The sequence below is a fragment of the Anopheles funestus genome, chromosome 3RL (genome assembly GCF_943734845.2).
Source record: "Anopheles funestus chromosome 3RL, idAnoFuneDA-416_04, whole genome shotgun sequence".
NCBI lineage: Eukaryota > Metazoa > Arthropoda > Insecta > Diptera > Culicidae > Anopheles > Anopheles funestus.
The window spans coordinates 43160567-43176661 of NC_064599.1; the positions used below are offsets into that span (position 1 = coordinate 43160567).

The following is a 16095-nucleotide window of genomic DNA, read 5'->3' on the forward strand; positions in this document are numbered from 1 at the left end:
CACTTATGATAGGTTTCAAAACAGAGCCACTGCTCTGAGGTCCTGTTCGAGCTAAGAGCCTGTGAAGGGTGCTTCAAGGATCGTCAATGATCATTGAACGAATGTGGCATGTCTCTAGAACACTCCACTAGGAAGATCGTTTATTTCCTACTTGTTAGCTTTCAAGAAGACACAGTCACTTCTCATGATATAATCGCCATGAATAATAATAGCATTAAAGTTCAACCCATTTTCAACTCTGCGCCAGAACCCACTGGCTCACGTGCGACTAGACATCAAACATCAAATCACGCGTTGGTTCACTGTTTACGAGAAGGGTGGTAAATATTATTCCAGCAAACATGCGTAACCATACACACAAGCACCATTTCGCTCTAGTTAGACGATAAATCCGTTCACCTTGATTGTGGCCGTCAAAAATGTACACAGGGTGATAAAGTAGCGAGAAAGAAAAAAACAGGCATAGATTCGAGGGAACGAAGTAAATGCTACTAAACTGAATAAACGCGACAAATACGAATCTGGTGAGGAATTTTTCGGGGTACAATCAAACTACGTACAGTACAGTGTGTTGTAGGAGTGGATTAAGCTTCCCGAAGGAGAAATGATATGGTTTTTGTATGCAATTGTAAAAATTATTTCGTAGTCTTATAAGCTACGAGATAATGTTTCTTTTTTATAAATTTATGCTGCCATACAGCAAATAGTTTCACGAATTTGGTTCGGTAATGTATTTTTATTGCTGCAAGTTATACGGATGTAGTTCCGTTTTTTTTTCGTCGGTCCACTTCTCGAAAAAAATACAATTTGTAATGGATATTTCACTCCATATAAAGATGCATAAAACATATTAATTAGTATAGCTTTTTCGTAATTTTTTTTAAAAGAATTATAGACTTTACAATTATGAATAATGGGGCGGTCCGGTGGTGCATGTGATAAACGGCGCCAAAATATTTACTTTAACTATGATGTTCAACAACACATAACAATTGCAAATAGCCAGGAAATGAGTGTAATTCCTATAAGCAATTAGACATTCCAAACAGTGCATATCCATCCATATAATTTAACAAGAAAATTATATTTCTATAAACAATATGCGACTTTTCGTACAAAAGACTTTTAAATGAGTTATAATATATTCAGTATAAACAGAAGGAAGATAAAGATACAAAAATTTACACAGATAACATATGTGTGTTTACAAACTTCAATATTGAAATTATACCGCTGTACAAAAAGAACCGCTGTAACAAAATATTTTCTACAAAGCGCCTGAATGTACTGCAATGTGTGCTGCGAATTGCATACCGTTCACAACAATAGGGACTGGTGGATAAGTCTTTGAACAAGCTTTTACTTTAGAATAAATCGAATTTCTAAATATAACATACAAAAAACAACTCACATTTAGTATTGCTGTATGTGATCACCTTTATCCCGATGTGTGTACGTATGTACATAACATATTTGAAGCCCATTATTTTTGTTTATTGTTGAATTTCCATATACCAAAGACGCATTGTTTTATTTTACGTAATGGTTAGTATTCGTTTGCATATAAATGCAATATAAAGTTCGATACAGTTTCTGTGCAAGTGTGATAGTTTATACTATATAACATGTTGTTAAATTAAATGCATGTCAGAACTTTTATGATAAATGCTAATGAAGCATTTACATATTATAAATGATAACAACTATACTTTTTCAAATTTAAAAACAAATATACTGTTCCATTTTATTTTTCACATCTGCCTATTGTTGGTGGACCTGAATATAAAATATGGTTAACCTGCTACACAGCTGCACCCTCCCCCAAAGTGTTCTGGCGGGACGAAATTAATAAAGACAATTTTCTGATGTCAATCAACGAAACTGTTGCCAAAAATGTTGTTCTCTCCTCATTGCTAACGTTAGGCCTGAAACGAAAGATCGTTACCATCATCTTACAGGACAGAACCAATCATCATTTTACGCTTCGGCATGTTTCACCGAGCTCTTTTGGACTCTGACCAATAGCGATGCTTCCATACAGTTTTTAGAAAATATTGAAACGAGCTAGCGCCACGATTATGGATACTAATTTTCTCAAATTAGGAAACCCGTCAGTTTTTCGGCATTCCTCCAAGGATGCCCTATTTACTTAAAGATTAAAACATTGTTATTCCAACAATCTTGACGCTCAAACAGTAGTTACACTGAAAATATAACGGCGAATTTTCGAGCATTAGTTTTTGCAATAATCAATCCATTAAATGTTCCTCGTGTAGCACAGCAAAAAGGTAGCTGAAACACTTTGGGTACGACATTAATGTAGAAAATTCGTTGACGTTTATAAATTATTTTACATCACCAACTGAACAACTGCCCCGAAACCCGTACTGACCAACGTACATGACTGGGGTATGATTTAATTAGCGATAATTTATGCATCCGCCCCATGATGTATTAGCACGTTTTAGACATTTAATTAGGATATTAGGTACGTCTAATGAAGATATCACTGCCATCACCACTGGCAGTAACGAGTAAGATGCGAATGAGTAGCGAAACGACCGTTGCACTTATGATGCGTTTCGTCGATCGGTCGACCAACAATGCAATCCTGGGCAACCATTAGGTGTGCGGGTAATTACTTCATTTCTGCGAATTTCTCCTTCACCGGTAGAAAACCTAAGTAGAAGCAGTTCCCCTCACATTGGCCCTACCGGTGTACTACGGTGGTGAACTGAGTCGAAGTTGTTTTGCTCTCAAAAGACTTGATGATTTATGCGAACGATATAAATTGTCAAACATCCTGCCCCATTACGCTGTAACGCTCGGTGTGCAGCCGCATAGTACATGGTGCGCGAGAGTTACAAATCCACGAGCTCAACATAAATTGTCACCCAGTTAATCAAAACGATACTCATTCGCTTATGTCCACCTTGAACATCCTGGCAAAGGAAGGAATGGTACAATGCGCAAATGAGAAGAACGGTTTCGTTAAAATATTTGCATAATTGCTTTAATGTGCGCCATTTCAGGGTAAGAACACTGTTGCACAGAATTACTGCATGTACAGATGATACTGTGTTATGCATTATTTATGCATTATTATGAATTATGCATTTCATTATAAAAAATGAAAAAAAAACAAATTCAGGCAAATCACTTGGGCGTATATTTCATTGATAAAATTCCATTAATGAATTATGATTAAGTCAAACATCCCAAACATTCAATTAAAATAAAGTATTCTAATACTTATGAAAAGTATTACATCACTCCACTATCATTTTAGTTGAACGATTGTATTTGATCATTAATCATAGTCTTGGAAAATATTGGAAGTATTTTGCATATTTTCATATGCAAATCATAAAACCATATAAGAATTAAAATGGTTACAATTTTCCAATACTTTTCTTCAACTATAAGCAAGTCAATTGGTATAATTAAACTTCCTTGAAAATATTTTAATTAATGAATCCCCTCTTCCCTTCTCAGAGCATTCTAATTATGTTTATAGAACTGGAACTGAACTGTTTCCCCCACGACAACGGCGCTTAGAAAGTTTGCGAAAGAGTTCTATTCAAATCAGAAATCATCACTATTTTTCTGTTTGTTTCCTTCTATTTCAGAGCAAGCGTGTGCATGATTTGGTCAATTTATATTTTTTGTTGTATGTTGAACTTAGCAGAGCCAGCAACGATCATGCCACATGTTGACAGTCATGGTGATCGTGGAGAAATATTTAGGAATGTTAAGCAAAGGAAAATGTGCTTATGATTTCCTCAGAATCTAACTACGGCACCAGTGTTGAGGTATCAAGGAACGTGCAGGGTGCAGATAAATTATTGGTACAAAATGAAATCAACCAAATCCGGTGTAAAGTACACCGAGTTTGTAAGAGAAAAGCATGGTGAAAAAAGTGTAAATACATCTATTAGATAGAGGACACTCACCCGCAGGCATAAGGTGCAGGTTCCAGCATGATCCAGTTACAGCACCGTCTGCGTAAGCAGCCACAGCAACATAAATTATGCACCCGAACGCAGAAGGATGCGTTTTGATGCATCAAATTCATGCATGTTTTTTTATCGTTTACTGTTGTTTTTCATAATTATTCAGCCGTTTTCGAAGAATTGGGCCCTAATTGGAGCAGAAGTAGGTGTTGAGCACACTGATCATAATTATATAATTGGATTTACGCATCCCAAAGTGACATAATGCATATTTCGGTAAATTAAGTATAGCACCACGTTTTTGTAATAAATGTTAATTTTGTATGACTGATGAAACATACGTGAAACCGCACAATAGGCAAGATCGTGGGTGTAAATAAAAAAATGAAATTCAATCATAATATGATTTGTTTAAAATGTGGAAGTAAATATTACTTTAATTAAATCACAACATACAAAGAATTGATATTTAACATGTTATTTGTGTCATCCTTAATTTTGCCATAAATGTGTACATTGTTGTCTAACTCTAAGTAAAGCGTATTTACGTTTTTTTATCGTTCTGTTGAACTCTATCAAATCACACCATGTTACTTCACGTACAATAGATTTTATATAAGTTTATATAAGTTTTTTGATGAAATGTACAAATATTCTAAGAATGGAAACCATTATAGTGGCGCCAAGTAGACTAATAAAGAATTGAAAACAAAGGAAAATAAAAACTCTCTTTCTCGCTCTATCTCTCTCTCTCTCTCTCTCTCTCTTTCTCTCTCGACTCCTCTTTATTTACCAGAACACATTCGCTCGAAGGGTTGTTGTGTTTTGGCTAAGCAACGTTCCACAAACCACAAACAACGATCCTCATGTTTGTAATTAAACACCACTAATGAAACGATGACATACGAGCACCAGGCAAAACTCTTATTTCGGCGGTCGGTCTTCAGAGGAATCAGAAGAACCACCATCAAACCAAGTGAACGCGAATGCGCGCGCCCTAATTATGCAGGACCACAGGTTCAAAATTTAAGGCGTAACATACTAACTTTACCGTAACATGGCGATGGATTGTTGCAGATCACTTTCACGCCTTCGGCCGGAAAACCCTTGCTCGAATGGTTGTTTTTCTCCGAACGTCCTCCAATAAATCAGATCGATTAGTGTCGCATGTGGCAGACCGGCTGGTATTTGGAGTTTAGTGCTTGTAGCGAACGAATAATGTAATCCCTTCCGTAACGCTTCATTTACGTAAAAACGTACATGATGTCCAATTCTTTAATTATTTTAACAATCTTTTACTTTCCTACGGTTTCGTAACAAGCATGAAAGTTTGAACACGCGTTTGAAGATAGCTTTCGAGTAGAGTGAAGGAAATAAAATGATCATTTTGCCAGAAGAATTTTTTTTTCGATTCACTTCGAATATGCAACTAATTTCGAATATTTGGCATTGTGTTTGAATTGTTTGTTTACAAAAGTAAACACAGTTCAGGTTTTTCTAATGCGTCCCATCGTTTATAAAGTCAGCAGGTTCGTCAAAAGAAATGACCCAAGCGATTCATTTCTACATCTCACCGACACCAGCTTCCACTATTACGATTTATGATAATAATAAATCAAATAACAATGATGCTGAGCAACACAGATAGATACGGATACAGCGGCTAAAGGAACTTAGCTACAGTGAGTGCCGTTTTACTTTCACATGTTGAATTTTTTTAAATTTTCATTTTTTTTTGCTCGGTTAGAACGGCCTATCCGTATCAAGACTTATTTTACCACGTAGCAGGATAGTCAATCCATGCTACGGGGAGACGGTCCGGATGGGATTTGATCCCCAGCCCTGCCGTGTGGGCCGGCGCCGTTTATCAAATACACCCAGCCCCGTTTTCATTTTTAATACATATTAATTAAAGTGAACATAAAAAAACTGTCTATTTTTTCTTATCATATTGTTAAAACTGTATTTTTAATCATTTAACAATTGCAACGCTTCAATATTGATTATCCGATTTTTTTAAATCGTCATTAATTTTAATAAATGTTGAATATTAATAATTAAGTCACATTCTTTGATCCATACAATGTTTTTGGATGTTTTAATCGAATTTTAAGCTAAAATGGTATCACAATATTCCAACCATATTTTTCCAGCAAAAGTTCCATTCATATAGCAACTACCGTTCCTCATTATACAGAGCAAACAGCTTCGAAAGAAAACCAAGAAAACTCCGAACAGCGGCACACATTACTTACCGGCGCTACAACACGGCGGCAACAGGCATTGCGACAGAACATGCTTTCCGTTGTAACCGCTCATGTTCTCCAATTACACACTACGGCGGGATGCATCGAGCATGCGTTTTGGGATTTGAAAAATGACTACTAACTGACAATGCACCATACCCCGGTAGGTAGCGGACCGCTGTGGTACAACAGCGTTTGAACGAACATTATCGTTCCGATGGCGGCAAGTTTGTTATATTTGGACAGTTATTTGACATGAATGATTGGCCGATGGGGATGCGTTAAATGTGTGTTTAGTGGAAAAATATGCATTGCTGGGGGTGAATTAATTATCTAATGGGGGAGTGCATTACCGGATCAAAGCATGAACGATTCCTAACCGGCAAGTGTTGACGTATGTTTGATTGCTGTAATATGTTATGCATCGCATGGGTTTGGATGTTTAAACCGACATAAACTTTACAGCTGAACTGTAGAGAAGGCTGAATTTAAATAAAACATTTTACAACAATTTAATGCTTAAGTCCAGAAAAATCGGAAACATAAAAAATCCCTTGAAAAAAAGAAAACTCTAATCGAATAGAATAATTTAGCTGTTGTATTGAATATCACAACCAAACTACCCCTAAAGAGTCCCACTAGTGATTATTACTCTTTGATTTATTTTCACAAAGTTTCATTAAAATAGAATCGAGCAAAAATCATCTCTGTGGGAAATGCTCCCTTTAACCACCGAAAAACACAAAACCAACCATTTCAGTGATCACTCATTCCCATATGCTTTCAAATTCGAAGCCTGGTCTTCCTTAGCCCCTTGAAGGAATGAGACCCGAAGGTTCACCGTAAACCACAAATGGCGCCAGATTGTTTTCGAAAATTTCAATGATCCGTACATTTCACACATTCCACGCCAGTGGCTTATGATGTTGGAGCTTGTGATGGAGGATCGGAACGACACTTGCACAACGCACGAGGAAGCCCTGTGAGAAAGAATGCACCCACCGTGTATTTAGGATTCGTTAATTACTGACTCAACAAATCATTAAATGTCAAACAGCGGTTTCGTTTCGTGCTGCTTGCCGTACAACAGCTCATTTGTGATGAAGCGTGCAGTTTTTAAATATTTGGCGAACAGAAACGTAGGAAACAATATCATACATATATGTACTCATTTCAACATTTCTATTATTCGTAAAAAAAACGTCCTAACATTTACTACACCCGGTTCCTAAAGATCACGCGCTCGAAGCGCCTTGATGAGCTACAAATATTTCCATTAGTCCCGAATATCGAGCGAACACATTTGTCATCGTCCAAACGGATCGGAAGTAATGCTTCATTTGTGGTTACGATGACATCACTTTGGTTAGTTAGAATCTGATGGCAGCCTTGTTTTGGTTATTTGTTCATCATGTGCATTCTGCTTTCTAATTATGGTTTTAATGAGATTTTATTCCTCACGACGTCTTCCAGTTCGAGGAAATCACAGAATCGCATATCTAATCTGATAATAAATAAAATAGGGCTTCCATTCGTGTAAATAAATTGAAAATATCTTTTCATACGTTTTCGTTTTTAGTTTTTTTATTATTAAAAATTAAACAAATTAAAAATTTTATATAAAGGTGCATTCACAACAACATAAAATTTTGATATTGAAGAAATGTTCTTTGCTTTTCTTCATTTAAGCATTTAACGTATGTTTTAATTTAATAACTAACAAATTTACGCATAAGAACGTGATATTTTGAAAATAAAAATCATAACTTTACTCCCTTTGCTCGGGTTAACAATGTTGGTGCATATAATTGATTTGTTGTTGACAACAAAGCTGTCAAGTGTCAAAACACTACCATTTACTTAAAATTAAATACATCCGTAACACTATCTCTACCCTTACCACTACTCATTCATGCAAGGTTCATTGACAAAGACAACTACGTCTCCACTACTAAAAAACCACACACTCCGCGCGATTCACAAACGATACGGAGCCCCCAAAAATAAGCCACTTAGCCAAAAGTCGACGAATGCAATCAATTATGCTCCAATTACCGAACAATTAACGCCTCTGGCTGAGTTGATGCTTTCCGGCGTTGATTAATGTGTGTGCCGTTTGGGTGTGCAACCGCGACCATCCACCGATGGAAAACGAGAAAACCAAGCGTTCCACGTTACCTCCGCCAACCGAAGTACGCGCGACAGAAGCGCACGGAAACTGCATGCAAACATCACGCCATCATCATCGGGTCGGATACGCCTTCGAGGTGGAAACGATCGTCAGAACTTTGTTGGAAATTAAAAATAAATCTTGCGGTTAATTTATCTTCTCGCAAGCAGCCCTCATCCCCGTACAGAAGTCAAACACTCCGTCTCACACGTTCGGGTGCAAAGCGGCAGGAAATGTGGCGTATAGAGCAAACAAAAATTTATACCATGAATGCAATGTTGCTCTCCATCTACGAGCAAATGTACCCTTTTTCTTCGTGGTGGAAAATTGTTGGAATAATTTGTCTTTCTTCAATTCCCCATTCAGTTACAGCGGGACAAGACACGTCAATGGCAGTCGATCGTTCGTCAGGTGACTAATTTATGTTACCAGCATGAACTTGTCTATGACCGTTTGCTAATTTGAAGGAATGCTTAGCAATAGACGGTTGTTGCATGGGATAAAATCAATTCAAGAAAATTTATTTAGAAATATTAAAATAGTTTTCATTATCTTAACTTTCTTATGATAAAACATCCTTTAAGCCGGATGATGATGAACGAAATGAATTAAATACGTTGTGAAAATACTGTCTCTGAAACTTAATAAGTGTTCAACAAAGTCGGTAACTATAACAAACATGAATATAATTATTATTTTCTAATATTCCATCATCAGCTTCGCGCATGAACGAACACGCAGTACATGATCATAGCTTAATTAGATCTCAACTAAGAGTGCCATTAAATCGCAACTTGTCCATGTTCCGCGTACCGTCTTTGAATGTCTCGCTTTTCCTTTGCCGTAGTTAAAATTCCTATGTCTTCCTGATGATTCAATAAACAGATTTATTTACCAATTTATTTTATTTTTCTCCTGTCCCAAGACTCGCCCAATTCACTGTGACGTATCGAAGTAAATATCGCCGCTATAACACCGAACAGATGAGATACTAACGATGAAATGATGCGTTGATAATGTTTGTGCTCATTCCCTCTGCCACAACATTTGCTCCAAGCCGTAAGTACCGAATCTGCCTACATTTTCAATGAAAACGTTTCTGTTTTTCGGTGTTCTGTGGTTCGTGCGTTCTCCGTGATTACTCTTCGGAAAATTCCTTTCGGCCCGGATAATTAGGCAATGATTTATAGAGGCTGCTTGTTCACTAACTTGGCGCAGCATCCACTCATAGGAAATGATCTTTTACGCACGATCAATGGACACGCCTTCTTTCTCAAATCTCAAGATGAGGTGCTGAAAACAGGGTTTAGAAATCATGGCACAGAGTTACTTTTTGTTAATTCCAACAAAATTGGGTTTTACTCTTTTAACAATATAAATGAACAAAATTTAAATTGCAAACACAAATGGAACTATGTTCAACCAATATTGTCGCTCTCGGTTGTAATAATGCGTTTGACATACCCTGGTCTAAACCGCAAGCTCAAATCGCTCGGAAGGCGTTTCATCAAGTGGTTTTGTGCTCTACGTCTTCCCATATTCAAATTCTCTTCAGGACCTTTCGCAACACACGAACATCCTCGATCGTCGGTGATCGTACGACAAAAAAGCGTTCTGCTGCATTCAAGCAAAACGTTTCACTATTCCATCTCACAGTCGGCCGTGGAAAACTCATCGAAACGGACGTAGGAAAGTGCTCGAGATCGTGTCGTACGTAACCCGCTGTTATATATTTTGTGAAGTTTAACAAATGTTTATCAGTTCAATAGAAGTAGTTTCGAAACGGTTCTGTATGCTTCTGAAAAGTGCTTGAATGAGTGTGTACTTGAGCGAATATCAGGAAATGTGGTACATTTAAACGCGTGGTGCCATATTCGTTTAAAAGCAGTGCTGTGTTACTAATTACTACTGTACTATGAACCATCCTTCACTCGGTAAACCGCTTGTGACATCAACCATTACAACAGCGATGGCATCCACTTTTGCAACTTCAACACCCACCACTGTGCATCACCATGTCGATCATTCTGTATCAACTAATCGTGCAAAACATAGTTTCTCGATCGAGCATCTGCTCGCCAAACCGGATCGAGCTAGTGCATCATCCTCTTCCGGCGGCTGTTATCGCGGATTGGATGATCGTCTTGCTGTATCCTTTTCTGCCCCCATTCCCACCGTGTCTAATGGAATGGTTTATCAGACAATGGTAACACGAAGTTCTTCTGCGGCTGATTTTTTGGGTGTTAGTAAATCAGAACCAAACGTTAGCTCATTCGACGATCGACCACCGTCGGAACGGGCGGAATCTTCCTCACCCGAATCTAGCTGCAACGATGACACAATGGATAACTGTTCGGAGATTGCTTCCGAAGGAAGCGCTGGAGGTAAATGTAGTTAAGTGTACTTATTTGTACTTAAGCGTGGCAGTCCGTTGGTGTTGATGGTAAAGGCGTCAGTCTCTATATGACAGGACCTTCGATCAAATCGCATCCGGACTTATTGAAATCATGTACCTATCGTCAGCCCTTACTACGAGAGATGATACTGATGAGATTCTCTACCATTCCTGCCGGACGAAGATCGGTGCTCCTATCAATTACTAAACTGCCAACGGTAAAACATATAAATGCATTTTTTTTAAATTAAAAAAAATTGAACAGTTTTTTTAACCATGTCGTCGGGCCGCCTGATTAAACATGTTTTCAAACGAATTTATTAAGTAAGCTGTTAATGTTACTTAACTTAAGCGGCCATGCGACAAAGAGACGATATCAAACAGTGCGATGTTGAATGGAAAGTATATTTTATTTTGTTACCTTATCGTAAAATTGCTTTTGCTGAATTTTGTGGGATATGTAGGTACAAGGCATAACCCACTTGTAGTTTGTCTTATCCCGAACATATCCGCTTTGAAAATTTTTGTCAAGAGTTTTTTTGAATAGAATTTTATAAATGTTGTTCTACTTCTACTCAGTTTTACAGCAGAAACAAACATTATTGTTGTTGAAATTACATATTATTGTTATTGGAAATAATTCTTTTATTGATAAATTTATGAAGGGGATATAAACGATTACAATATTTTCCGAAAGTTCCGAAGAAACGAAAGTAGATAAGATTGTTATTAATATTAAACTACATGCTGATTTTGTAAGGGTAATGGCTTCAATTATTAAAAAATCAAGTTGCAAAATAATTTTTTTAAAGATTTTTTTTAATGAAACTATATCGTTGCATTATCGAATCATGGAACGATGTTATAATAATAGTTGTAAGTTCACTTCAACAGTACTGATATTAAATTTTCGAATAAGTATGAATCAATTGTGAAAAATATGAATTTTTATTAATTCATCTAATTTTTACCGTTTAAATATAGATAAACCCAGCAATATGGCCAGACCGTTCTTTCTTGAAAAAAAATATGGACCGTCATGCTTGGAACAAATAATGGTTAAACTATTTATTGTCTAATCGGGTTGCATAGCTATTTGAATTTGTGTTCAATATGTTATTTGAACATTTCAATATGTTTCAAAACCTAAAAATAAAGAATACGGTACAAGCTACTGATTGATGCCCGCGGCCATCAGACTTCGACTCAAGACGATTGAATATTTTTAGCGACATTTTTAAATACTTCTCTCAATAACTTATCGCATACGAACTCCCCTTACTTCTCGCTGTCCGAAGTCAGAAGATCTTTGCCGCGGAAGGCTCTTCCTTCGTCTGTTTTTGCCACCAATTTCACACTAATCATCGGTTCGTCCCGTAACACAACCGTTCGCCTAAGAATAAAGTCCGGAAAACTAACAAACCTGTCGTACTACTCATCAATCATCAGCAAAGGGGCATTTAATCGTTTTCTAATTGCCTCCAAATACGCCACTTAATTGTCACCGTATGTCGATCAACGGTCCCATTGGTCCCAATCACTGTGGAAGAGTAGGTGTAGAAGGCAGGCTTTTCCTACACCCACAATGACGCATGTGGTTTAGTGGAAGTTGTCTGAGTGTTTGACAATTTTAAAAATGTATTTATTAGTGAGGATTTTGATGACTTTTACTCCCAATATCGAGGATACATTAAATAATTTTCTCCTATTCTCATATTTTTCAACATAGTTTCATGTCATCTATACTACTAATAGGATTTTTTATGTTGAACAATTTTCCTTATGACAATACGGCTAAAGCCGTGACCATGTAAAATAAATTTAAAAAATTTCCTATATTTTTTTAAATATTTTTTCTCTCATGTCTTCATTCGTAGGTGGACTTACAACTCACGACGATCGAAAGAAACGTCCACGAACCGCATTCTCAGCGGCACAGATTAAAGCACTGGAGACGGAATTTGAGCGCGGGAAGTACCTGTCTGTCGCCAAACGAACGGCACTAGCTAAGCAGCTGCATCTAACCGAAACACAGATAAAGATCTGGTTCCAAAACCGGCGCACCAAGTGGAAACGCAAATATACAGCCGATGTAGAGTCACTGGCTTCACATTACTACTCCCAGCTTGGTATTGGTAGCTTTGCCCGTCCGATGGTCGTCGGGGATCGGTTGTGGCTGTTCAGCCAAACACCAAATGGGCCAACACCTGTGCAATCGCTTCTTTTAAATGGTCCTCAACCCAGCGCATCAAGTGCATCGCCTCATCATGCAGCACTCGGCATGCAACATCCAGCCGCAATTAGACCATACCCGGGACTTGCTGGTTCCATTCCTATGACCGCGGCTCCCAATTTCGCCACACGTCCAGGTATAACTCCAGGAGCTTATATCACCTCAATGAATTCAGCTGGACCGGGCGCTTTTCTTCACAAAATTCCTTCACCTTCGCCGCAAACTCGGCTAGCACAACCACTTGGTTTAAGACCACTCTCTTCGGGGGATCTTATCGAAGGAGCATACTACTCTGGTGCTGGAATAGCAGGTCCAAAGTTTAACTCAAGTGAACTAGTGAACGGAGGACTGCTGGCAACGGATAACAACAGCTCGGGTATAGCCGATCTCGAACGAGCATTTGGCAATCCCAGCAATATGATCGATAGTTTAACCACGTCCAATGCAGCTGAATCTTCGATCATTTGTAGCACACGTACCGGCGGTAGAAAAGGCACGGATATGATCAATAACAACGAATGTACGAGTAAGGATGGTTTGCCCGGCAGTGAGCTGGATTCGTCCAGTGAAATTGATTGTGAGGAAATTGAGGACGACACAATGCTTTGAAAATAATCTCTCAAGTTCGGAAAAAACCGACCGATATTTGAAATCGAAAATTAACGACGTCAATTTCGTGTTATAAGTGTCTAAGAAGCTAATATGTAAAAAGATCATAAAATAAAATTTGGAAAATTTTATTGATTGTATTTATATTTCGTTAAAGTGCATATATAATATCTCGTGTACAATGAAAAGAAAATGATTTCTTAATGTCATTAAGTCACGTAATTGTTGAAACTATTTAATTACAAAAAAAACTTTTCGTAATTTATAGAGTATATTCATATAACTAATATTCATATTGAATCTCTATTTTTGGCCATCAGCTCATGATATGCAAAAAGAGGGCGTGTCCAACGATCGTGCATAAAAGAGTGGATGCTGCGCCACTCGATGTTTGGATTGTAACACCAGGCAGAAAATGAAAATATAAATTTCATCTTTACTTTTTAAATTCAAAATTAGCGCAAGATGCTGCATCGCATGGATTTAACATTAAAACAATGAAATGATTGATAGAAATTTTATTTCGTTTCATTTTCTATATCTTCTAATATATCGATGCCCATAAGCGGCCTTTCGCCATGTAAACAAAGGCTGATAAAAAATTAAATGTTATCATTTGGTTCAACGTTTTCGTGGCCTTAGAGGTCGTCTATCCATTTGTTTTGATCTCAAAACTATCGAAGAAGATACTCGATTTGTGGTTTTGCTGTAAATTGCGGAGGATAGTTAGGTACCAGATGCCAAATCTTCCCAAAAATCACACTTACATTTTTACTGGCATCTACAATGGTCTGGCGGGAAAGGGATAAACTAACACTTTCGTACAACAATATCTAGCTTGTCCATGTACTTCTTCCAAGGTTGGACGATGGTTCTGACCTCCCGAGGGAACGATAAGGTAAGTTTTTCAATTTTTCAATTTTTTTTCTTTGCTTGACGTCCTACTAGATCATGACTGGCATAGCAAGCTTACTAGACTTATATTTACTACGTAACCGAAGTTTGCTCCGGTCAAACGATCCGGACTCTGGATATGATTTTTTATTAATCGTGATAAAGACCGGCACCGTGAATCTTCCGTTTGCGAAGATGAAAATTAGAAATGTCATATCGGCTATATCCGAAGTGGCCAAAATGTAAAATTTCTTCGCCAAGAGTTTAAGTCAGCAATTCCAATGAATTTTTTGTAAATTTTCAATCTAAAGTAAAAAAAGTGTTACATTTCATATATTCCTGACATGAGGGCCATCCAAAACAGTACATTTTGTAACAATTCACACTTGGAATAGTGTACTTTTCATATAATTGGAAACTAATATAACTAGCATTAGAACCTTTGGATTACCAATTAAAACCTTATTTAACAAAATCTGCTGCTTAGCTAAGGCAATTAATGATTTATTTAAACAACTACAATTGTACGCAGTCAGTGCACTCTTATTTTTTATCGTTTTTGGCATTTTGTTTCTGTCGTAATTCACTGGTTGTTGTTACTTTATTGAATCTTTTTTTTGTGATTATAGAGACTTTGGCCTCTTGGCTTCATTCGTTCAGGCAGGTTTCGAAGGAACTTGATTACAGATCGTTGATAATGACACATTCCATAAATCGAACAATTCGATCCATTCAAGACCGAATAGATTTAAATTGTGCTTGGTCACATAGAATTTTCCTGTTTTAGTTAAAAACTTCCACACTTGACTGTGCCTTGAACTTCACCAAACAGTTTGAGTGATGCACCATCCGCTGTTGTTGCAGTTCGAGTAGTACGATATAAAAAATGTAATGCAAGCTTCTCGATAAAATTCTTCTCAGAAATGATAGTGATATCTGATGTTGTGCTGAACTGCAAAGTTATTTCATTGCCACCGATGCTTACAGTTACATATTTCCGTTTCGATTGACTGCTAACTTGATTAACGGAACACACAATATTGATTATGGTATTTTCCTTTGAACCTGTATAACAACCCCCGTAGCCTTCTTTATGCCCGATTTTCTTGCAGTCCCTGCACGTGTGATTCGTGAATCCACATTCATGTACAAAATGTACACCTCCACACTGCCAACATGGTGTCTTTGGTGTTTTCTTAAAAACATTGCCACTTGGTTTTGATTTTGCATATACAGATGTCGATGTAGGGTTCTTCTGTTCGATTTGCTTCAGTTCCACCATTGCCGAGTCACGATATAAGTTTTTAAGACGTTGGCATTCTTCGATAAGCGTTTCAAATTTGCTCCAATCATCGGCATTTGTTTCGAGCTTGGATACCAACCTAGTCCGAATATATGCGTCTTTTGCAGAACGAAGTCCAGAAATGAAAATCAAATTTTTAAATTGATCCGCGGTAAAGTTGCCAAATTGGAATTCTTCGCAGTGCTTGTTTACGATTCCAGCGAATCTGACGAAATCGTCCGCTTCATTTTTCACGAGTTGGAAACATTCATATCGCTTGTTCAAAAGTGATTTGTGCGTGCTGAACTGATCT

At 37.4% G+C, this 16095-nt stretch overlaps 1 protein-coding gene across 1 annotated transcript; it reads left to right on the forward strand.

The window, feature by feature from the left end:
• Positions 1–9885: 9885 nt before the first annotated feature.
• LOC125769192 (ventral anterior homeobox 2) lies at positions 9886–13813 on the forward strand. The gene is made up of 2 exons (XM_049437752.1): positions 9886–10753; positions 12642–13813. The coding sequence occupies exons 1-2, from the start codon at positions 10285–10287 to the stop codon at positions 13604–13606; spliced, it is 1434 nt and encodes a 477-aa protein (XP_049293709.1). The 5' UTR covers positions 9886–10284; the 3' UTR covers positions 13607–13813.
• The last annotated feature ends 2282 nt before the right edge of the window (positions 13814–16095 follow it).